Source organism: Maylandia zebra, linkage group LG10 (assembly GCF_041146795.1).
Source record: "Maylandia zebra isolate NMK-2024a linkage group LG10, Mzebra_GT3a, whole genome shotgun sequence".
In the NCBI taxonomy this organism is placed as follows: domain Eukaryota; kingdom Metazoa; phylum Chordata; class Actinopteri; order Cichliformes; family Cichlidae; genus Maylandia; species Maylandia zebra.
The window spans coordinates 499,222-524,237 of NC_135176.1; the positions used below are offsets into that span (position 1 = coordinate 499,222).

General features: G+C 43.4%; 1 protein-coding gene and 1 long non-coding RNA gene across 4 annotated transcripts in view; one reads left to right on the top strand and one right to left on the bottom strand.

Annotated features, from left to right (window-relative positions):
* Positions 1–743: 743 nt before the first annotated feature.
* LOC143420747 (uncharacterized) lies at positions 744–4,737 on the bottom strand. The gene is made up of 2 exons (XR_013100459.1): positions 4,616–4,737; positions 744–2,274 (listed from the first exon to the last, which is right to left on the bottom strand). It is a non-coding gene; the product is annotated as an uncharacterized LOC143420747 (long non-coding RNA).
* hlcs (holocarboxylase synthetase (biotin-(proprionyl-CoA-carboxylase (ATP-hydrolysing)) ligase)) overlaps positions 3,001–25,016 on the top strand; it is a 50,731-nt gene continuing 28,715 nt past the window's right edge. For 2 of the 3 annotated variants that reach the window (XM_076888858.1, XM_076888859.1), the window contains exons 1-6: positions 4,829–5,035; positions 7,882–8,022; positions 10,723–10,885; positions 12,395–13,374; positions 14,249–14,428; positions 21,326–21,606. In XM_076888858.1, coding sequence (XP_076744973.1) covers positions 4,829–5,035; positions 7,882–8,022; positions 10,723–10,885; positions 12,395–13,374; positions 14,249–14,428; positions 21,326–21,606 — 1,952 coding nt within the window. Of the gene's footprint in view, positions 3,167–4,441; positions 4,505–4,828; positions 5,036–7,881; positions 8,023–10,722; positions 10,886–12,394; positions 13,375–14,248; positions 14,429–21,325; positions 21,607–25,016 lie in introns of those variants that run through there. The other variant, XM_076888860.1, reaches the window with a different exon arrangement.

Sequence of the window (25,016 nt, forward strand, 5' to 3'; positions counted from 1 at the left end):
AGACGCATTTTTTCTAAACACCGGGTCTCTGTGGCTTTTAAACCCCAAAACACGCTGCGCCAAAAACTGGTCCACCCCAAGGATCGGGTCCCCCGACACAAACAGAGTAACATAGTGTACGCTGTTAAGTGCAGGAGGACTGGCAGGATTTATACATCGGGGAAACCAAACAACCTCTGGCTAAGAGGACGGCACAACACAGAAGATATACCTCATCAGGCCAGGACTCTGCAGCCTGTTTACACCTACAGGCCAGTGGACACTCTTTCAATGATGAGGATGTAACATCCTGGACAGGGAGGAACGCTGGTTTGAGGGCGGAGTCAAGAAGGCCATTTACGTGAAAAGGGAAAGACCATCTCTGAATGGAGGAGGGGCCTAAGGGTACATCTGTCACCATCTTACATGCTGTGATTGCAGCCATTCAACTCTCTGTGAATGGGACTCATGGACTTTGATCAGTGGTTGTTGACCATGGTCATGAGACTTTACATATTGATGATTATAAACTGACCTCCCAGCCCATTGTTCCTTCAGTGGGCTGGTTTCAGTCATTATGCAAATGTCCTGTTTATAAGATTGAAACCTGCAGTCAGCTGAGACTGAAGACGTCACCTGATGATGACGAAACGTTTCTCCCACAAAACGCTACGTCCAGATGAACAGAATCACCTTTTGGAGAAACTGGAAAAAGACACAAAACAGGATAAAAAAGGATTTGTGTTTTTTCATTATTCACATGATTTCCTCCAGAAGTATTTATTCACTTTGTTTTAAAAACTCAGTGACAGCAGTCATGCACACAGCATATTTCTTTTACTATGTTTTACTACTTTTGCATCGATATGACACCGATCGTGAGTTTCAGAGTCCCCTTGTAACCATGGTTATTCTGTGATGGGTACATTAGAGAGGAGAGCATCTGTCCTGCAGCCTGATCAGCTAGATCATTTAATGTTTACGTCACAGGTCTGTTTTGTTCCTTATTGTCTGCTACAGTACGATCTCACCTGCGACTCACCTGAGCCTTCTTCGTTTCCTTTTTAGAAACACTTCTTCATGGTTGAACTGTTTTGGCTAACTAATCAATACCACGTTAACTTTGGTCTCCTGGTTGGAAAACAAGCACATCATTTTAGAATGACTAAAGACAATACTCCAATAACTGACTGATTTTAATTGTAGGGATATCTCACTGGAACATGTGTGTATAGTTTGATAATAAATCGGTGCATTGATCATTTATTACTTTGACATCAAGTCATTGTTGGCCTTTTTTCACACTGGTGTGATGAAAAGTAGTTTGAATGTAAACACATGTTAAACATCTGGTTAAAAACACAAACCTACAACCTGCCCTGTGTGAAAACATTACCTGCGGTGTATCACATCTTTAGAAAGCCAAATAGCCACACCCAGGCGTGATTATTACCACACCTGTGCTCAATCAAAAAATCACTTACATAACAGCTGCCTGACAAAGTGCAATAGACCAAAAGATCCTCTGAAGTCAGACTTCCTGCTGTGATCCAAGAAAATTCAGGAACAAATGAGAAACAAAGTACCTGAGCCCTCTCAGTCTAGGAAAGGTTATAAAGCCATTTCTAAAGCTGTGGGACTCCAGCAACCCACAGTGGGAGCCATTATCCAGAAAGGTGGATGAACCAGCAGTGAACCTTTCCAGGAGCTGCCGGCCGACCAAACTTAACCCAAGAGTGCATCCACGAGGTCACAAAAGACCCCAGGACAACATCCAAAGACCTGCAGGCCTCACTTGCTTCCCTTAAGGTCAGTTTTCATGACTCCACCATAAGACAAAAAGAGCCTGGGCAAAAATGGCCAGCATGGCAGAGGTCCAAGATGAACACCAGTGCTGAGGAAAGGAACATAAAGGCTTTCAGTTTTCCTAGAAAACATCTTGATGATCCCCAGGGCGTTTGGGAAAATATTCTGTGGACTGGTCAGACAAAAGGTGAACTTTTTGCAAGGTGTGTGTCCCGTTACATCTGGTTTTCAGGAAAGGAACATCATACCAGCAGGAGAATATGGTGTTGGTAGTGTGACGGTCTGGGGCTGTTCTGCTTTATGTCTGCGCATCTGTTCAAGACCTCACAGTGAAGCGCACTTCTGCAGCAGGACAATGATCCAAAACACACCAGTGAGTCCAACTGTGAGTGGATGAAGGTTTTGGAGTGCCTTAGTTACAGTCCTGACCTGAATCCAATTGAGATGCTGTGGCATGAAAAGACGGTTCTGCTCAAAAATCCTCCAATTCTGCAAAAATGAGACAAAGTTTCTCATCAGCGCTGTCAAAGACTCATTGCCAGTTATCATAAATGCTTGATTGCCGTTGTTGCTGTTGAGGGTGGGCCAACCAGTTATTATGTTTAGGGGGCATCACCTTTTCACAAAGGACCATGTAGGTTTGGATTATTTACCCCTCAAACAAAAACACCTTCATTTAGAAACAGCATTTTGTTTACTTGTGTTGTCTTTGTCTAATATTTACATTTGTTTGATGATCTGAAACACTGAAGTGTGATAAACACACAAAGAATGAGGAAATCAGGAAGGAGGGGCACACTTTCACACCAATGAACTCACAATGTGTAAACAAATAAAGTTAATAACTTTATTTTAATAAATACTATTGTTCATATGTGACTATAAAATCTGTGACACTGTAACCAAAGCATTTTAACATGAACTTGGATTTATGAATGACAAACGGCTTTGATTTGTTGGTTGTTAATGTCTTTCTTCATCAAAGGTTCAATAAATACTTTATATTCTAACTTTCTTCATATAACTACAATCTTTTAACTTCAGCTTCCTTCCTTCTCTCACTCTTCTGTGTAGAGATCACAAGTTTAATTAAGTATTCAGACATCACCAGCTTTTGCAGTGCGAGTGGAAATGGGAGAATCTGACACAGACGAGTTTTATTGGAAACAGCAGGCACAAACTGCTGCTGCACATCACAGCCCTGTGGACAGTCATTCAGCTCCACCGACACAAGTCTGCATCAAAAATGGTGATTGAACCATCATATGTTGTGTTCACCATATTGACGCAGACCGCGCGCACACTGATCATCGGTCGGCTTCATCACGTCCTCCTTGCAGCAGCTGATGGACCACGACAGCTTCAGCAGAGCCGCTGGTAGCTTGTTAGTAGTGATGGGATTTCCGGCTCTTTTTAGAGATCCAGCTCTTTCGGTTCGGCTCACTAAAAAGAGCCGGCTCTTTCGGCTCCGAACCGGCTCTTCAGGTTGTTTTGTTGCTTTAATTAATTTATTATTAACAATAATATAAAATTATGCACAAAAGGAATTACTAACGTAAAAACAAGTGGTTTTATTTATATATGTTTATATATAAATATATGCGGTGGCCCCTAGAGACAAAACACGTACAAACTCCAAAACACATTTCTAGCATGAACTGAACTTCCAAAGCAGAGCTACTAGATCACTTAAATTACACAATTGAAAGCATGTGTGTATTGTTTGTGTATTTATACACAGGCACTCATATATATATATATATATATTCAAATAATTTACCTGTTATTACCACACACCAAATCCGGTCGTTGGTACTTGCTGGCTTGTGTAGCCACAAGATAACAAAGGCTCAACACTGCGCCCTAGCATCCTGGAGCACTTCTGTTGTCTTTTGTACGTGTTTTGAGTTTTTATGTGCTTCTGAGTTTTTATATGCTTCTGAGTTTTTACGTGCTTCGGAGTTTGTACGTGTTTTGGAGTTTGTACGTGTTTTGGAGTTTGTACGTGTTTGTACGTGTTTTGGAGTTTGTACATGCTTCAGAGTTCGTACGTGATTTGAAGTTTGTATGTGCTTTGTCTCTAGGGGCCACCGTAAATATACTTTTATTTATTCACTCCACATAAAATGTAATAAATAAATCATATAATACAAAAATCAACTATTCACATTTCAAGTTTTAACTATTTAAATTTTCAGCTTTTTCCTTTCACAAATTTAAAGTGAAAAGAACACAAAACACTGCAAACCACAACACAATTAAATATAAATTATAATATGAAAACTAAAAGAACATGCACATTCTCTGTCATATGGACCTGCATAAATAAACTTTCTCAATCCTTTATCATCTGCAACTGAAAATAGTTGTGGATGATTACTATACCTTTCTAATGTTGTTGTCCCTGCCTCTCTTTCTCTCTCTCTGGCTCTGTTCCTGTGCTACTGAGTGTAACTACCGCCCCTCCCCCCTCTGCCCAGCGTAAAGCACAAGGCTCGCGTGCAGAGTGAAGCGGAAAAAAAGTGCGAGAGAGAGGCTGAGAGAAAGAAAAAAAAAAAAAACCCACGTGACGGCTCGCGATAAGGAGCCGGCTCGCGTCGTTCACGTCAAAGAGCCGGCTCTAAGAGCCATTTCGTTCGCGAACGACCCATCACTACTTGTTAGCACGATGAAGCATGACATGGACAGGACAGTCGTTTGCGTAAACGCTGGCAGGAGGGTATGAAGAACATGAACACTCACTGTGAATGACTGACTTTATTAAAGGACTGCAAACAAACGCGACACCGAGACGTTCAAACTGGATGTAAACAATGCTCCATTAGATCACCTGGATTAAGGCAGTCATCCCTCGAAGAAGAAACCGAAATGGTTTTCGCATAGATGGCGGTAATGCGCCCCGCCGCTTGTCGCTACCTACCACTGAAACCAAAGAAGAAGAGCTGTAGCGTCCTCTTGTTAGCGTCTCGGCTGTGGACGCAGTAATGCTTCCGAGTTGGTTTCAGTTGAGGAGCCACCATGGGCGCTCGGTGCGCAGCCTAACATGCTCATAACGCTGTGCTACGTCTACATGTGGGTGCGCTTTCATAGGTGCTACTCTGCGCTGATCCGGAGCGGTCTGAACAGCAGCAGCTTCAGCTTCAGCCTGTGCTCGCGCCGCGCCGCGCGCGCGCGTTCAGGCTCGCTTCAGCTCGAGGACAACGTGTTTCTTCAGCGGGGAGATAAGGCCGTGTATGTAAGCGAGCCTCAGGTTGGTCACCGGACACACGCTTACGTCATACCGTGGAGAGCGAGTACTTCCTGAACGCGTTACAATCTTACTAATCAGTTTGACAGCTGTGTGTGTGCTCGTGTGCGGTGGGCTCACGCGCAGGTCCCCACGGAGCCTGAGCTGAACAGTACGCTGAGCACCTTTCTGAAGCTGTACCGCAGCTAAACGGATGGAAAGCTGCGAGTTAGGCTGGCGTTCACTCGGTGATACAGTGCGTGCGTGTGTGCGTGCGCGCGCGCGCGCGTGCAGCAACAACACAAAACTCATTGTGCCACTGTTGTCTCACTGTAGTGTCACTGTAATTTCAAAGGTGTCTCATTAGTGTCTCACTGTAATGTCACTGTAGTTCCATTGTTGTCTCACTAGTGTCTCACTGGTGTCCCACTGTAGTGTCTCAGTGGTGTTCCACTGTAGTGTCCCACTGTAGTGTCTCACTGGTGTCCCACTGTAGTGTCCCACTGTGGTGTCCCACTGTAGTGTCCCACTGTAGTGTCTCACTGTGGTGTCTCACTGGTGTCCCACTGTAGTGTCTCACTGGTGTCCCACTGTAGTGTCTCACTGCTGTCCCACTGTAGTGTTCCACTGTAGTGTCTCAGTGGTGTTCCACTGTAGTGTCTCACTGGTGTCCCACTGTAGTGTCTCACTGGTGTCCCACTGTAGTGTCTCACTGGTGTCTGTGAGCTGTGCTCTATACAATGTGCTTATGCTGCTCTGAGTCTATGGCCAGACCCTGGTGTAGTGCTACATCCTACTTTTTCATTGGCTTGGTTGCTAGGATTTGAACTTCCAGGGTAGTGCCAGAATGACAGACTTTACAGGCAGTTATGCAGCTGTGTGACTGGGTAACAGCAGCATCTGTCAGAATAAAGGCAAACACATTACAGAAAACTACAAACAAGTTCAAGAACACTGAAATCGAGACACATTTTCAAATACATATGGCATACAGTCACAGGCACTTTAATAGGTACAGCTGTTAAAGAGCTTGTGCTCCAGTCACACAAATCTCCAATCCGCCAGTCACATGGCAGCATGCAGATGTGGTGTACCGCTGCCTGAAGTTCAAAGCAATGTTTACTGGGTGCTACCCACAGTCACCTTTCTGTCAGCTCACACTGAGAGTGCAGGGCACTGCTGACTGAGACCAGGTGGCCAGTACATCAGACACACCAGCTGTCAGCTGGAAAAGTGCAGTAAGCGAATCATTCACGGGAGTTGGCTTGGCTATATTCCAGTTTATTCTGACAGCAAGACTGGTTCAGTAGTTTTTTTTGTTTGTGGGCGGTAACATTTGTAGACTGAGACGTAGCTCATTTGGTGTTTGCTGTTTTCCTTAAGCCTGCATGCTGGCTTTAGATAAAAAAGCTAACAATCTAATTATAAATCAGAAACTAATTATTTTGAACACTTGTGTCACTCCGGTCTCAGCTCTTCAAATCATCATGACCTAAAATTTAATGTTAGAAGTGTTCAACATGCATAAACAACATTAAACTAATTCACTCCGTATCATTTGCAGTTTGAATGTTTGTCTTTTTGTGAATGTGTGCTGGAATATGAGACTTTGTAGGAGTGCTGCATTTTTCCTCATATTTAGCCAGTACTCGTATATTTTTTTACATCTGTCTCAAATTACAGGATCTATCTGATGGAGAAATCACTCATCTTTGGAAAAGAGAGTTTATTACAGAGAAATGGCTCTTTCCAAAATAAAAGCTCTACTATACGCTTCTTCTGGGCTATATTCTCAGCAGCATATTAAACATATCAGGTCCCCATAAGGAGAATCCTGTGCTAACGGCTGTCTAAATGACTCGGGTAAAGTGTGTAGCATGCGTGCTTGTTGTTTTTGTCTGCTTCCACTTGTCTTTGCACTAGGATGATGTCGGAGTAAATGTGCAGTCATATTCGTTGTGTTCCCACTAGTGCTGTCAGCGTAAATCTGAAATGACGTTAACGCCATAACGCGGCGAATCTCAGTTAACGAGCTACCGCGGATCGCCCTGTGCGTGGGGCTGGACGGCGCTTTGCAGTTATTTATTTGTAACAAATGTTTGGAATCATGTCTGATTTTCGTTCCACTTCTCACGTGTGCACCACTTTGTGTTGGTCTTTCACGTGGAATTCCAATAAAACTGATTCATGTTTGTGGCTGTAATGTGACAAAATGTGGGAAAGTTCAAGGGGGCCGAATACTTTTGTAAGTCACTGTGTATTAGTAAAGGTCAGTCTGCCATGTCAGCTTTGTTGATGAACCCACTAATAGTACCCTCCGGGCCCTTTCATGAGTTCCCACTCTCCAGGCCACTGGTTCCATTATCAGACAGATCCCTGGATCATTAGGTAGGATGTTGCACAGACTTTGCTGCATAGTGCATTGCTGGTGTGATCCACAGTCGAGCACCTCAGGTCTGGCCTGCGAGCCTGAGTAATGTAGCAGAATAAGTAAATGGAGCATGGTGAAATGCTGAGCAGTGTTAGGATCAGAATGCACCCTTGTATGAAAACAGAACGAGGTGATTGTAACTACCACTCGTGTCTTGCACAAGCATGGGAAGAGTGAATACAGAGGATCAGGTCAGCTGTTACAGTATGAGGGACTCGTCTTTGCATCGGAGCTTTAACAGCTGGTCATGCTGAAGCCACTCCCACAACGAAATAACATCTTAGCCCAACACTTTCATATCGGTCACATTGTACACCACGCTGATACCATACTTGATAATGGGACACCGAGAAAACATGCGACTATTGTTACTAACTACTTTATGTGTAACACTTTGTAGTGTTTGAACTTGTCGTCTGTTCTGTCTGTACTTTTCCAGGTATGTGAGGACCTCAGCCAGTGGACTGTTCTCCTGCGGTCCTCTACCGTTTGTGCTCCACGAATAGACAATATTTTTTTCATCATAGAAGCTACAGAACATAAAGTGGGCTCTCCTTCTCATCGGCCGTCTAAAAAGAAAGTAAGCAATGTGCTTTCTTAACTTCTGTTCTCATTATGAAGCAACAAGCTTGTATGTATATAAATATAAATGAAACACTGACTGGGTGACTGGCTCCAGCACAGCTCAGGACAGATGTCTAAGAAGAGCACAGTCCTGGGAACAGCAAAGATACTGCACAGGAACCTCGAGCTCCCAGCCTCTGGTAGAGGACCCGAGCATGAGGGTTAAAGACAAATGTCAAAATTTTAAAATAATGAAATTAATAAAATTTGGATTTTGTTTGGTAAGCTCAGGGAAAAAAGGTGGAGGTATCTGCTCATTTATTCAGTAGTTTCTCTTGATCGCAGCTTTTCTGCAGTGTAAAACAAAACTATTCATCAAAGTAGTCATCCTCTGCCCCTGACTGATTGGACGCTGTAATAATGAAACTAATAACAGGAGAGTTGCTCCAGGAAAAGAAGCCCAATAGTGCCCTCTACTGGAGACGTTCATCAGTTACTACACCTTTTAACTTTTCAATAAAAGTTAAAAGGTCCCATGTCATGCTAATTTACAGGCAAGATTCAAACAACAACAAAAATGCCACATTTCTTTCAAAGAAACTCATAATTTAAACGCCATGTTTGTCCTCACCATTGCTCACCAAGAGAGTAACCGTAACAACGTTTAGTGTCCAAATAAATAAACCTACAGTGGCTTGCAAAAGTATTGGGCCCCCTTGAACTTTCCCACATTTTGTCACATTACAGCCACAAACATGAATCAATTTTATTGGAATTCCACGTGAAAGACCAACACAAAGTGGTGCACACGTGAACAGCGTTTGTGAACAGCAGTTTTCAGATCTTGCCACAGATTCTCGATTGGATTTAGACAAGGCCGTCTACCTAAAGCGTTCAGGATCATAAATGCAGCCAAGAGGCCCATGGTGACTCTGGACGAGCTGCAGAGATCTACAGCTCAGGTGGGGGAATCTGTCCACAGGACAACTATTAGTCGTGCACTGCACAAAGTTGTCCTTTATGGAAGAGTGGCAAGAAGAAAGCCATTGTTAACAGAAAACCAGAAGAAGTCCCGTTTGCAGTTTGCCACAAGCCATGTGGGGGACACAGCAAACATGTGGAGGAAGCTGCTCTGGTCAGATGAGACCAAAATGCAAAACGCTATGTGTGGAAAACTAACACTGCACATCACTCTGAACACACCATCCCCACTGTCAGATATGGTGGTGGCAGCATCATGCTCTGGGGGGGCTTCTCTTCAGCAGGGACAGGGAAGCTGGTCAGAGTTGATGGGAAGATGGATGGAGCCAAATACAGGGCAATCTTGGAAGAAAACCTGTTGGAGTCTGCAAAAGACTTGAGACTGGGGCGGAGGTTCAGCTTCCAGCAGGACAACGACCCTAAACATAAAGCCAGGGCAACAATGGGATGGTTTAAAACAAAACATATCCATGTGTTAGACTGGCCCAGTCAAAGTCCAGATCTAAATCCAATCCAGAATCTGTGGCAAGATCTGAAAACTGCTGTTCACAAACGCTGCCCATCTAATCTGACTGAGCTGGAGCTGTTTCAAAGAAGAATGAGCAAAGATTTCAGTCTGTAGATGTGCAAAGCTGGTAGAGACAGACCCTAAAACACTGGCAGCTGGAACTGCAGCAAAAGGTGGTTCTACAAAGTATCGACTCAGGGGGCTGAATAATTACGCACACCCCACTTTGCAGTTATTTATTTGTAAAAATGTTTGGAATCATGTCTGATTTTCGTTCCACTTCTCACGTGTGCACCACTTTGTGTTGGTCTTTCATGTGGAATTCCAATAACATTGATTCATGTTTGTGGCTGTAATGTGACAAAATGTGGGAAAGTTCAAGGGGCCGAATACTTTTGCAACCACTGTACTTCACTTTGTCACATTCAGAAAGTTCCCTTAATCGTAGCTGAGGGCTTAAGCTTATGTGAATGCTGATTTTTGTCAGTGACGTGGTTCTAAAGTGATAATAATTTTCTTTTAAATGGCTTTGGCTGGTTGTCACTTTTGTCCTAATGAGCTGATGCTTGTTCCAACAGAAAGAAAAACGGCTGAATGTACAGTTGGCTGTGCTTTAATACAGAACTATGAAGAGAAGGGAGCATCGGCCATACGTAACGTTAGCCACATTAGCTACCCACCATGCTAATGGGACAATCCCATTGTTGTAATGTTGCCGTCACAAATCAGAGTACTTCACCAGGTCTTTGTACTTAAGTGTGTTTTCTAACACAAGCGTCTGTAGCTAGCATGCAGCTGGCAGGTGCTGACGTGACATCAGTGTAAATGAGGCCGTTGTTTCCTTGTTGGAGCCTTTGTGCCTCTTTAAAACACTACACTGAATGAACCGGCACAAAATGCAGAATGTGGATAATAATGGTTTTGGTGGTTATGATGGTTTTCATATTTAGTATTTTAGCAATGTTAAATGTAGCACACAGAAAAATATGCATTTAACAAATATGGGATAAGGTACATGTTCTTCTGGTTTGTGCTGATGGAGCCATTGATGCTGTTCGGATGATGCTGTGGTTGTTATTAGGTTAGCTTTTATGAAGTGAGGTGAAAATAGACACGTGACCATCATTACAGGCTTATAGTTTCTGTACTAATCCCTCCTTACACCAGGTGATGATGTAGTAGGCGGGGCATGCTGAACTCTAACACGTGTCACTGTGTGTTGTGCAGGTGCTGAAGTTGTCCGACTGCTGTCTCCCTGTGGCGTGTTGCCCTGGCCAGCCGTTCAGGGCAGTCGCTCGAGCCAGCGTGGAGAGCTACAGCCAGCTCGGGATAGCTTTCATAGAAGATCGCCTCCAGCTGGACAATGGACTTACGCCCTCAAAGATAGTCCGTATGTGGTCTTCAAGTAGATTTTCTACGATGTTTTTGTTACATGGTATCACACCTCACAGTTCCTTACTCATGTCTCGTTTGCATCGAGTATTATGTTGATCAGCGTGATTAATAAAGCCCAAAGAAAACAGCAATTTCCTGTGCCAACACCTTCATCTTGTCACCGTAGAGAAAGCGATGAGGATCGTACTGAAATTCTGTTGGTCGGGTTTTGCTCCACCCCTCTACCAAACGCCCTAATATACTTCCCCGAGGTTGTGTTCATGTAGTACTGCAGTGATGACATTCAGAAGGAGAATAAACTTTCTTATTGTTAGTTTACGTTTCCAAGATAAAAAGGTAGAAGCGTGTTCTCACCCTGTAGTGTCTGAAGTAGCTCTTTAAACTCAGCCTTGCATCCAGCAGCAGCAGGAAAGTGCTTTCACTCACAAAACCTCATATACAACGTTGAGCTTACAGGTATAGAGCCGCACAGTTTAAACTTAAACTGTCTCATGACCCATTGAAGAGTTACAGACATTTTTTGACTGTTTTCAGGAGCTCAGGTTTAAATAATGTCACAAACATATTTTCTGTCGTCTGTGAGGAAGTTGTGACCTGTACCTGCCCAACATGTGGAACTCTACAGCCACCGAGCTTCTTACCCCATCATGATATGAGCTGTAGCTTCAGAGGTAGAGCAGGTCATATACTAATTGGAAGGTTGCTGGTTCGATCCCTGGTTGTCAAACATGCCTGCATGCCAAATATCCTTCGGATAGTTGCCAGGTTGCTCTCTGATGCTTCTATCGAAGAATGAATGTGTGTGATTGTTACATAGAAAGATAAGATAATTCTTTGTCATTGCACAGTCATCCATAGTACGATAGTGAAATGAAATCGGAAAATTGTCCCACGTACGAACAACACAAAACGACACAACACAGAAACTTATGTAATAAAAATAAGAAGAATAAGCGTATGTGTATTGCACATTGCTATTAATGCTTGTGTGTGTGTGTGTATTTATTTATTCATTTATTTATTCAGTGCTTCTTTTCCCTGCTGTATTTGTGTATAGGGTTAAGCTTTTATACCAGGGATGTCCAACTCCAGGCCTCGAGGGCCGGTGTCCTGCAGGTTTTAGATCTCACCCTGGGTCATCACACCTGAACCACATGATTAGTTCATTACCAGGCCTCTGGAGAACTTGAAGCCATTTAAATCAGCTGTGTTGGATCAAGGACACATCTAAAACCTGCAGGACACTGGCCCTCGAGGCCTGGACTTCCCCACCCCTGCTTTATACCTCTGTGGTGTAGCACAGCTGAATGAAAGGTTTCAGCGGCTCTGAGCTGTTTGTTCTCCGAAGCTGCTGGATACCAGAACTGTACCAAAGAGCTTACATTGTTACTGTTTTACTGTTCAGTAGTTTAGTGGTTGACAGAAACAGTTGTTTGAAGTTTGAATACAAAGATAGATCAGTAGATGGTTCTGATGTTTTTGTGGTGTGGTTGTATTTCCACAGCTGTCCTCCTGCAAGAATCCACTCTGAGTGCACTGCTGGACCAGCAGTGTCCACAGAGCCCACGGGCACAGTCGTCACTGCTTCCCTGTAGCACTGGAGAGCCCATAGCTCGCCACCATCATCTGCAGTGCCGTAAAGGCAGCTTCCTTCTCATCCCAGAGGTAAAGAGGAGGTTAGAGGACCGGCGAGGGTCAGAGCCACTCCGCAGCTCCCAGGATTTGGAATCTCTCGGTGACTTGGAGGAACACTCCCTGGGGAATCATCACCACATGGAGGGCCACGGACACCACCTGCATCTGTCCAGCTGCCATGAATGTCTGGAACTGGAGAACAGTACTATACTCTCTGTCAAATATGCCTCCGCTGAGAATATTCCAGACCTACCGGATGATAACTCTGTTGGAAACGAGTGTCTCGATGAACTTGAAAATGATTCCCGAGGGTTTTTTGGTCAAAGCGGTGGCAAACTCCCAAATGTTCTCGTCTACACGGGGGGCTGTCAGGAACGTTTTCAGACAGTTCGCCAGCTTTTATCAGAATGTATAAACACGGAAAGTAACATCATCTATCCGCTCCAGCCAGAGCAGGCACTGAATGATCCCTGGCTGGAAAACACAAGACTCCTGGTACTGGCAGAAGAGGAAACCCTAAGTCCCCAGCTTCAGACCCGCTTTCTCACCTACCTGAGCCAGGGGGGCAAAGTCCTCGGGCTAGCCTCTTCTCTGTGCCCTGCAGGACTCTACCTGGAAGTCAGGCAGAGCCAGTGCATGCAGGTCAACAAGCTGAATTTCACCAAGGAAGACAGCACAGAGCTGAATCTGAGTATATTGGCGAGTGGGAAAGTCTACATCAGGGATCCTCGGGGGGGAGGAGAAGTTGAACTGTGGGGGGAGCTGAAAGGGGATGTCCCCCATAAGAAGGATATGGTTATTGTACGACTGACCCACGGAGGGGACAGTGGAGAAGCTGTCCTTTGTCAGGTAAACCCATGTAAAGCATGCTATTCATTGTCCTCGGGGACAATGAATAGCATGCTTTTATTGAGGCCTGCAGTAGTGCTAACACATGTGGGACAGTGAACCTGCATGCTGTTGTATTTCTGTAGTGTCAGATCAAAGCAACAGTTGCCTCACACATAAAGCCCATGTGATGTTAGAGAGAAAAGCCCAACATTCAGGCGATCCCACGTCCAAGGACTTGGCGGCAGTTGGAAAATCTCTTAACGGGAAGAAAGAGGTTCAGATGTGTGAGGTCTCAGTGACTGACATGAGTGTGAGTGGCTCAGTGGGTACTCCCCACCACAGGAGTGCAGCAGCCTGGATTCAACTCTGATGTTTGCTCTTTCTCCTGATTTTCCATCTTCAGTGCTGCACTGTCCAATAGAGGCAAAAATGCCTTCAGGTGAAGGATAATTGCATCATGGGATGTTTCCAGCAGTCTGAGCCTATAGCAGCAGATCTAAGAGAAGATCAGCTGATCTAGCAGTCTCCCTATAGCACACGATTCCTTTATTAATGGTGTAGCTAGCAGTAAATTAACTGCCACAGCAGCCTGAAACTTCTATAATCCAGGAACTGTTCTGTCCTCGTTTTGCAGTCGGGTCTAGAAATATTATCATAATTATTATTATCATTATTTATGCATTCTGAATGAATCCGGGTGCTGACAGTGGGTATGTGGTACTGCTAACTGTTGGGCTAGTAAATGAAGCCCGGTGTCATATGATGTCTAGATTACAAGCAGATTTATTAGGTGCAAATATTTGCAGTATAAAATAAATAATACTCATTTTTGCTGCCACATCAATGTTTCCTGCATCTTCTGATGTTTTTACTTAAACATGTATATCTGCAGGTCCACTTTGAAACTGCTCCCAACTCTCAGAATTTGCCATTGGATGCTTTTGATGAACTGAAGGTCAACAATGCCTCGCGGTATGAAGTCTTGACAGAAATCCTCACCTCTCTAGGCCTCAAATGTGAACCAAGTCAGACTCCAAGTCCAAGTGCGGTACACCTGCTCGCTACCTCTCAGGTAAGATACTCAGCGTTCTTGTGTTCAAGACTAAGAACAGCTTCATGTCCTATTGGCTCATCTCTCCATGTGAAATAGGTTCAGTGAGTGCCTCCCACCTGAAGTACAGTAGCTTTGCTTCATTAAATGTGCTATATTTTAAATATGAAGTACTATAGTTACTGTAAGTTACAGGGTTAGGATAAAGTTACTCTCTTCTTTTTCTGGCATTTTGAGACCTCATAACTTGTTGAGTAAAGGAGCTAGCCCAGATAATTTTGGGGACTGAGCCTTTGTTGAAAACTGCAACAGAATCAAGTTACATCACGTTTTCTATCACTTTGATTAAATTGTATTAATGCTCATTCTAATTAATCATAGTTTTTTAATAACATGGTAAAGGTGTCCTTTGTTACGTCCGTAGCGCAACATAAAGCTCAAACACGGGTGTCCCCGCCCCGGCCCCCAAAGCCACAAACCCAGTAGCCAATTCAAAGTTAAGGTGAGCTTTATTGCTCCACCAGCTTAAACTCCGGGGTGAACCATGGCCAGAATAACCAACAAAACGAGCTGTTCCAAAGAAGTGCTACCTAAACCCTGTGTGAAAACTGAACCAAACCCTAACTCTAAAAGTTAATAAACCAGACACATGCACGTTCAGTTAACGGTGTATCTGAGGCACCCACGTTGATGTAGTTCCTGCATTATACTAGTGTAGATCCAGGATCAACACTGCAACTGACCTACCACACTGCAAAACTATGACATCATAACAATGTGGGGAAAAAAGGCAAATAAGATGCCTTTGTTTAATCTGAACTCGTGTTAGGGAGCAATAGTAGAAGGTAACTCTTATCTGGTAGACTTCTGTGGAGGGACGGTGCTGCCAGCAGGGCGGGATTGCCAGAACATTTTAAATCTACCAAGATTGTCCATTACATGTTTGACACAGCGTTTATTCCGTTTGGCAATATTACAGCAGCAACAAGCTAACACGGATCATCTATGATCACATTTAGATGTTGAGAATGAAGATACCCATCTAACTTCATGAATAGTTGTTTTCCTGGCCTTGTAGAAGAGGGCTAGGTCACACAATGACACACTGTTCACAACCCAAGGATGGAAACAGAGTTTGAAAGCACCGAAGGCTCCAAACTTGTTTGTGCTGAATAATTAGAAAATGTCTTTGACGCAGAAGGAACCTCGTCTAACAGATGAAGCTGATTGGTGCTGTCGTCTGCTGCAGCTTCTTTCAACCACTCACCATCCAACATGGTGACATGACCTTTGAAAGTTCACCTAAGATGCTCCTTTTAAGGTTTGAATATGGAATTGTGGGCACATGTAGGGTGCACAGCTGAACTCTGCGTCTATTGTTAAGTGCCATCAGGTCCTTAAATGGTGACAGCTGTGTCCACATCCTTGAGATGGTGTTGGATTCCACCTGTGCTTGTCTCTAATTCTAGGCCATACGTGTCAAATTGTTCAGTGCTGCCCAAAGTAAGGAGCTTCAAGTATCCTGTGGTTCTGGAGTCTTCGTAGGAAGATGGAGCGTGCCATGGATTGGTGCAGACTCTGCAGTAATGGCACATTTGCCAGACTGTAAATGGACTGGTTCTTGTATATCACATTTCTACTCTTTATATAGAAATGTGTCTCAGTGTTTAGCCTGTATCCAATGGCTTAATCCCTCAGAGTGCGGGTGAGATGTCGGTAAGTCAGCTGACTGTAACTGAATCATTGACAGCACTGTTACAAGGGTGTAACTTGGTTTACTGCAGTAATCTGAACTGTCCATCAAAGTGACCAATCACATTAGGAGCCTGCTCCCTTTAGGCTCCGCCCTCCAAACTCTCAAAAACCAGTTAGATCCAGTGCAGGATTCAGGTTGGAGAGCGCAGCGTTACCACAGAGTGCTAATCTGCTACAGCCCTGATAAAGCAATCAGTGTTGTGTGAATGATGGCTAACTCACAGCTGCTGAGATATTTACTCAAAAGTAATTTCATTTTTTATATAAATATAATACGTTAGTTCATTTAATTTGATTGGTGTCTTGGCTCATAGTGAGGAGGACACCTTGGCTCCTCATCCAGGCCAAAAAAAAGGTGACACATCTGAATTACAGATCCTCAGTTCACAGTTAACCTGCAGGTTTCCTCTGCTCTTTATTGACTTCGGTGAACTTTCCCATTGTTCTGAGTGCTGTCAGACACTGTCACTGTGTGCTGTACAGACATCCTGGAAAAACTGGAAATATTCATGCATTGTCTGTGTGTGTGTGTGTGTGTGTGTGTGTGTGTGTGTGAGAGAGAACAATTTGGCGCTGGGAGTTTTTATTTATTTTTAACCCCTAGGGGGCGTTGAAGGCCCACATTGCTCAGTAGCAGGAGCCCTTCTTCACAGCAGCTCTATGACTGAGTGTCACATTTTAAAAGAAATTGGCTGTAGCCAATACAGACGCTGCAGGGAGGCAGAGCAGGTCACCTACCGATCCGAAGGTCGGTGGTTCGATCCCTGGCTCCTCCAGTCTACATGTCAAGTATCCTTGGGCAAGATGCTAACCCCGAGTTGCTCTCCTATGCATCGGTCTGTGAATGTGTGTGAGTGTCGTCAGAAAGCACTCGGATTACAGAAAGTGCTTGTGAGAATGGGTGTGATTGGGTGAATGTGGCATGTTGTATAGCTTTGAGAACTCCGGGAGAGTAGAAAAAGTGCTCTATAAGAATCAGTCCATGTATTTGGTGTGCAGTACACCATTCATTTTGTCTTAAATGGGCAAAGTCATCTTCCCTCTCTTACCCATATCTCATACATTATCAACTACTCACATTAAACCACTGGTATGATAAAAATAAAGGTAATTTATTTCATTGTTTCTTTATTTAAAAATGCTGCCAAGCTAACATTCATACTATTGGTTTGCATCACATCGATGCTGTGGTCACTGCAGTAGCACTACCTTTGATTAAAAGCTGCTCCTGCAGCCACTTTGAGCGTGGTGATGAGCTGGGTTTGAACACTCAAGTTTGTTTTTATATATATATATATATATATATATATATATATATATATATATATATATATATATATAATTTTATTTATTTATTTATTAGGGGTGCAACGATACACAAAAGTCTCGGTTCGGTTCGATACTTTGGTGTCACGGTTTGATATTTTTTCGATACAAAAAAATGTTCATGCCTTTTTAATTTGTCATTTATTAAAATTATAAATATATATTTTACCTCAAAAGTACAGTTTTTAAATTTAATGTTGCTGAAACAACAAAGTAATAAAATATATATATATCTCAGGGCTCGCAAAATTTCAAAATCCCTGGTAGCCCTTCGGGCAGGGACTCTTCAGTTTACTGCAGACTGAGCAATAATGCATTTCTTGCATTTCTCATGGGTTCTAATGGGGGCCTTTCTTAAAATGACTGGTCCCAGTAACAAAGGCGCTTGTCGACTCAGAAATCGAGGGAAAACCAACAACACACCCGGCAGAACATTATGTTATTTACACGGTTGCACATAAGTGGTCCGCATGTGCGCATTCGCTGTCAAAATAAAAGACGCGCACCAGATAAGAAGTTGCAGCGCGCGTTTGCGTCCATATAAAAGGCTGTTTTTGTCCTAGAGTGGGATTTTCACGGCACATTCTGCAGCACATCTCTGTGCGTTCATCATTTATTTGAAGCCAGCTCACCTCCTGCAACCACTTTTCCGAGAATACGCGCTTCCTTTGTGGTTCGGACTCCTGACATTTCTTTGGAGGTGGAGGAACATCACAGTAATTGCTTAAAGGAGCTTCTTCGACATCTTTAAGAGTTTTAAACAAACGTCTGTCCTCCTCCTGAAAATCTTATGTACGCAAACACGCGTTGCAACTTCTTATCTTGTGCGCGTTTTTTATTTTGACAGCGAATGCGCACCTGCGGACCACTTATGTGCAGCCCTGGTTATTTAGCTCGTCACATTGCAGCCACAGAAATTCTTTTGTCCATGAAACCATAAAGCTGCACTTTCTTTTTGCCTTATAGTCTGATTTGTCATAACTTCTCCGTTTTGTGGTAAGCTTTTCTTTGGCTGTCACTTCTTCACCCTGACCTGTCTTATTTGGCTCAGCAGAACTAAAATATATATCCTGCTGCTTTTACACACTCACTCACATAAGCTCAGCGATTCTCTGCGATCAACCTCTCACATGTTTAAGCTGCGGGAGATTTCACTTGTCATGTTTGCATAGTAAGCTAACGATTAATAAGACGATGTCAGAGGAATTGGTGCACAAATTATCATCACTCACAGATCACTGCTGTCGCTCTCTATACACAGTTCACGCGATTGCAAAGTGAAAGCAAAAAACAAGCACAAATTCAAACGCGATTTCAATATGTCACATATTGACAGTGGCTCACCGATGCCAATGACATAATTACCCAGCTACATTTCTGAAAGAATGCAAAAGCATTGACATATATTTTTCCTTCCTACAATAGGCCGACGGGCAGGGCAGAGATAGATTTTGGTAGCCCGACTGGAAAAATCGCTAGCCCCAGGACGTCGGGCTAGCGATTTTGCAAGCCCTGTATCTGATTGAGGAATCACTCATCTTTGGAAAAGAGAGTTTATTACAGAGAAATGTCTCTTTCCAAAATAAAAGCTATACTATACGCTTCTTCTGGGCTATATTCTCAGCAGCATATTAAACATATCAGGTCCCCATAAGGAGAATCCTGTGCTAACAGCTGTCTAAATGACTCGGGTAAAGTTTGTAGCATGCATGCTTGTTGTTTTTGTCTTTGCACTAGGATGATGTCGGAGTAAATGTGCAGTCATATTCGTTGTGTTCACACTAGTGCTTTCAGGTTAATCTGAAATGACATTAACGCCACAACACGGCGAATCTCCGTTAACGAGCTACCCCTGATCGCCCCGTGCGTGGGGCTGGACGGCCAACACATTAACGAGCTAACTGCGCTAACACACTAGTTCCCACCCATGTAATTGAGCATTGCGTGGCACATCCAACATACTGTTTTACCTTAGTCCATGACGCGCTTACCTTCAGAATCAGAATCAGAATCAGAATGGGTTTATTGCCAGATGTTGAGGTTTACAACATTAGGAAATTGCTGCGGTGCTTCAGTGCAAACAATAAGAATTAAAGTGCTATGTAGAAAGAAAGATATGTGCATGAGATATACATGAGATATATACATGAGAATAAGAATTATGAGTGCTACGTAGAAAGATATATACATGAGTGCAGGTGGTGATCAGTGCCAGACATGAAATGATGCAGTGACACAGCGTAGGGTCATGTGTTAGTGGCGGGGACAGTCATGTGGTTATTGTTCATGTGTCCAACAGCAGAGGGGAAGAAACTGTTCTTGTGGCGAGAGGTTCTGGTGCGAATGGACCGGAGCCTCCTGCCTGAGGGGAGCAGGTCAAACAGACTGTGTCCAGGGTGAGAAGGGTCAGCTGAGATCCGGGCTGCAGGGTCATACGTCACATGAAGACCAAAATAATTCCAAACGCCAGATCTGAATGAGGGTGGGGGAGGTCCAGTTTGCCATGTTGCAAGGAGAGCTTAGCTTCTGTCTCGCTAGCTTGCCCTGCGCTCAGTGAATCTGCGTTCGACTACTCTGCCTAGGCTGCACTGTCGAGCGCAGATCCACTGAGCACTCAACACAGACAGCATCATCAGAAGGAAAGTTGATAAAATAAATTAAAAATGTTGTATTGTTCGATACATATGCGTACCGAACCAAAAGCACTGTATCGAACGGTTCAATATCGATACGAGTATCGTTGCACCCCTAATAAATTAGGCCAGAGCAAATAAATATCGTCTTAAACTTTAGTTAAATCCAGTTTCTGTATTGGTAACAGAGTCCATTCATCCTTAGTCTTGTATAAAGCTGTTCTGTTCATTTTATTGGTTTTTACCGTTGGTATTAAAATCCTGTAGCCTGTCTGCCAGAATATTCATGTCTGTGTACACTGAAATTTTTATACAAAATAATTAGAATCTTTGTAAAAAAATAATATTTCTGAAAACATCAGTAAAGAATAAATGAATACGTGTTTTATAGCCAACCAGTTAAGACATTTATGCCTTGTTATATTTGTCCTGAAGCATTCATGTGGCTCTGTTCTGTACCATCTGCAGTTTCTGACCTGATCACACTCCTGGATGATATCAAGACGAGATTATATTTATTTATGAAGCACAGCAAATATCACCTCAAGGCACTTTATATTGTAGATTAAAAACCCTGCAGTAATAAAGAGAAAAGCCCAACCATCAGACCGAACCCCTGTGAGCAGGCACTTGGCAACAGTGGGAAGGAAAAACTCCCTTTTAACAGGAAGGAACCTCCAGCAGAACTAGTCTCAGCCATCATTCTCCGGCTCTGCAGGTGGTGGTTGAAGCTTTCCTTGCAGGCAGCGCAGGGGAAGACGACCTTAGTGATAGATGTAGCGATACTGAATGAGTGCAACGTCAGGACGAAGGGAAGAAAAGCGGGCTGAGAGAAGACCTCGAGAAGATGTGGAGGGTGAAGGTAACAGTGGTCCCCGTGGTAACAGTGACTTGAAACTAGGCGAGCGGCGGTGTCTCGTTCACTAGTGGCATATAGCTTGATGTCATCCATGTAGAGGGAGGTGGTTGCTGATCTCACTGAGGGGGTTGGGCCTGCGCAGGACAGCAGTGTGGACAGAGCATCTCCTTAGTAGAGCTGCACTTGATGGTGACTTGTGCCCTTAAACACACTTCTCAACTTAAAACGGACCGGAATTATTAAGATATACCACTGTGGTTGTGCATAAGTCCTAAAGCAATTTAAACTACTGACAGTCTGTAAAATAAAACCAAACTGATGTCCTCTCTTCTGTATTCAACACAGGAGGCCAAGGCCAGATTCCTGAAATGGCTCCAGGCGCATGCAGAACACAACGGTGTCCTTACGTTGTCCAAGGCCTCCCTCGTCATGATGTCTGGTTCAGACCTTCAGGATGCTCTTTTGCTGCCTGAAGGCTCTGTGGCCCTGGTCACTAATTCTGCAGAGTCGCAGAGCTGGACCCACTTTAGTATGGAGACCTACAGCAAGAACCTGAAGACCAAGCTGCTGGGTCACACTGTGCTGTTTGCCGAAATTGTCACTTCTACCATGGATCTATTAGAGGGGTAACGCGTGTTTCTAAGAATCTGTTTAATGTTTGAAATGTGGACTTGGGCCAGCAGGAGTTTATTCTAACAATGAAATATCCAAGTAGCTCTGAGATGAGACTACGGCAGTATGGGCTGTAGCTTTACAGCCGGGGTGTCGAACTCCAGGCCTCGAGGGCCGGTGTCCTGCAGGTTTTAGATCTCACCCTGGGTCAGCACACTAGAATCAAATTATTAGTTCATTACCAGGCCTCTGGAGAACTTGAGGAGGTCATTTAGGCATTTAAATCAGGTGTGTTGGATCAAGGACACGTCTAAAACCTGCAGGACACCGGCCCTCGAGGCCTGGAGTTCGAGACCCCTGCTTTACACCATATCATTCACTGCATTTGGCTTGAAATGGGCGAAATAACATAATCTTATTTAGAATGCTCGAGACCTAAAAGTACAAACTATGGAGTTGCATTATGTGTAAAGTCTTCTCCGGCACATCCTAGAGATGCCTCTTGATGGAGGTAACGTCCAGCCAGTCCATGTGTTATAATGCGTCATGTTCCCTGACCTGTCCTTTCACAGGATGAGCCTGATATAATATATGCCTACAGTATGGGTCAGTATTTACACGTTGTAGCCCATAACACTGCCATACAGGTCAGCTGTCCAAGATCTTGTTCTTTACCCTGTTATGTCCATCAGTGTGGAACAGGCTAAATCTAGACTCATCACACCACATGAGTTGTTGCCACGGCCCCAGGGTCCAGTCTTTATGCGTCCCAGCAAACTGAAATTTGTTTCCAATAAGTCTTACTGATAGTTTTTGTGCGGCTGTACAACAGTTGGGTGTTTGTCCCTTGAGTTCTCGGCACATAGCTTTGAGTCCTGTGTCCAGGTGTTTCCAGGTATTATTGCATTGGACATTTCTTAACTCGTATTTAGTAGAGTCGGTTTCTTTCTTTGCTTGATGCAGGCCAGTAATTTGACCCATCTGAAACAGCTCGACATTTTTCCACTAACAGGTTTTCCATGAAAACATGTTGGGTTGTTTAAGGAATGAGAAGTTGCTCATTTCCTGATTTTGGATGAATCCAAACAAAACATACTACAATAATTAGTAGTTCTTATTAATTTCCTTGGTCCAGATGGTGACTTGTTTCGGGGCTGGGCAGTGTTGGGCATGATAATGTAAATGAAGTGCTAGTTGGAGCACCTTCATTCATTAAATGTTAATAAATAGGCAAATGAAGCAGAAAAAGATTATCACAGCAGTTGCTGTAAATTCATATACAAGCTCGTATGTGGAAAGTGAGATCAGGTCTTTACATGGAAATTCAAACATGGTTTGAAAATCTTTTCTTGTTACTGAGCCAAACACATCAATCCCAGAGAAATCCATGGTTAGGGTTGTCTTTTTTTGGCTAAATTGGTAAATGGATTTCAGGGTATGTTGATGCACAAATTTGCATATTTAAGAGAGAAAATGGATATTTCTTCCAACCTTGCTTAGAATTCTTGATGGCAAACCCAAATTTTCAGGAGCAAGTAGTCATAGAAAGTACAGAACCTTTAGATTACATTTTAAATCACAAAAATAATGACAATATCTTCTGGTCCCTAGCAGGTCTTGAAATGTATGTCAATATTTATCAGATGAACACCAACACATCACACATGTCATTATTTCTATTCATTGTCTTTTTGTTCATGCTTGGGGCTGTAGTCTGTCCCAGCTGTCAGTGTTTATCTGACACTAATTTTGTCAAAATGTAGAAGCAATGTGTGAAAACCTAATAACGTCCTATTACATGTCCAAGCCTAATAGGCATTAAGAGGGTAAGTAGCAGCCAGAAATCAGATGCGCTAATTGCTAATCAAATGCATTAATTGATCATCATCAGTGTGAGCACTGCTATAAAAGCAGGAGTTTTGGCAGTTTGCTGGTCTCGAGTGAGGTGTGTTAACACAAGGAGGAAAAAGGCCAGCAATGATCTTAAAAAGTAACTCTCTTCTGCGAAGCGATAGAAGGCCATTTGCAAACAATCTGCGGTACAAAACACTATTTACAATTAGAAGACATTCAATACAGCTGCCAGTCTTTAGAGGAGACAACCCGATGTCACCCTAGTCTCAGACCATGAAACACTCAGAGAACATCTCAGACTCTACAGGTATCAGGTAGCATATTAAAGTTTATTATAGTACCATTAGAGAAAGATTTAACAAGTTGGGCTTGTTTGGAAGGGTTGAAATCCTCTTCTCTGTAAAAAGAACCACACCACAGCTTAGGCTCACGAAGTTGCACCTGAACGAACGACCATACTTCTGTACCAGTGTCCTTTGGATGGACGAGACCAAATATGAGATGTTTGAGCGTAATGCACAGTAGCACGTTTGGTGGAAACCAAACAGCGTACCGGCACCAACACCAATGGTGCCAGTGGTGAGCACAGTGGTAGAGCGATGATGGTTTGACCTTGTTTTGCAGCCAGAGGGCCTGGGCAGTCATGTGAAAGACTGAAGTCGTACAGAAAAGGATTACTTCAAGTTATTTCTGCTTCACGTGGTTCATGCATGTGTTCTGCATTTGGCTGAACTTTTGTTAAGTCAAAAAGGATTTAAATCTAACGTCAGATGTAAAACACACAGTTTTACATCTGAGGTTAGATTTAAATAATTTAAGCATATGCATGAAAGCTTAGAATTAAGACAGAGTGTACTTCCTTTAAACTCTGACTGCATGTTTTTTCTGTCATGATGGTTTGCACAGAATACACCCATGCAGCTAACATTAAAACCACCAGCTAGTTTTGTGTGTAGCTCAGTTTGGATGTTGCCTGCAGACATGGGCACTGAAGCTTTGCTGGTGTGCTGTGGGGTATGCCAGATTGTGGATCAGATGTACCTGCACATCCTGTGCATGCTCAGTCAAACTGAAGTCTGGGGACTTTGGAGGTCAAGATAACACCTTGGGCTCATTGGTTTCTGCAGCACACATGTGGGGGGGGGGGGTTGACATGGCAATGAGGTGTGTGTTGTTTTTGGACCAAAGATTAGGTGAGTGGTACTATCATAGTAATATCAGCATGATTACCAGGACCCAACATGCTGTTTTTTGGAGTTGCCAGTGCTTCCAGTGTTGTGGCTTATAGTTTAAGTCAAAGCTTTTCACTCGCTCTCTTGTGACCTGACTGAGATTAGGAATCAATCCCTGGCTAACAACACTGCACTAACTGTGCTGACATTTAATATCAGCTGTTAGTTATACACTAAAAATACATCTTACAGTGCAGACACAGCTTTAACAAGGCCCAGACCGCCAACCTTGCACATGCATATATGCATGTCATGCATGCATGCAATACATGTTGAATAAGCAAAGGGATAATGGAGGACAGACCACTGGATGTCAGTCTCTCCATGATGTTCACTCA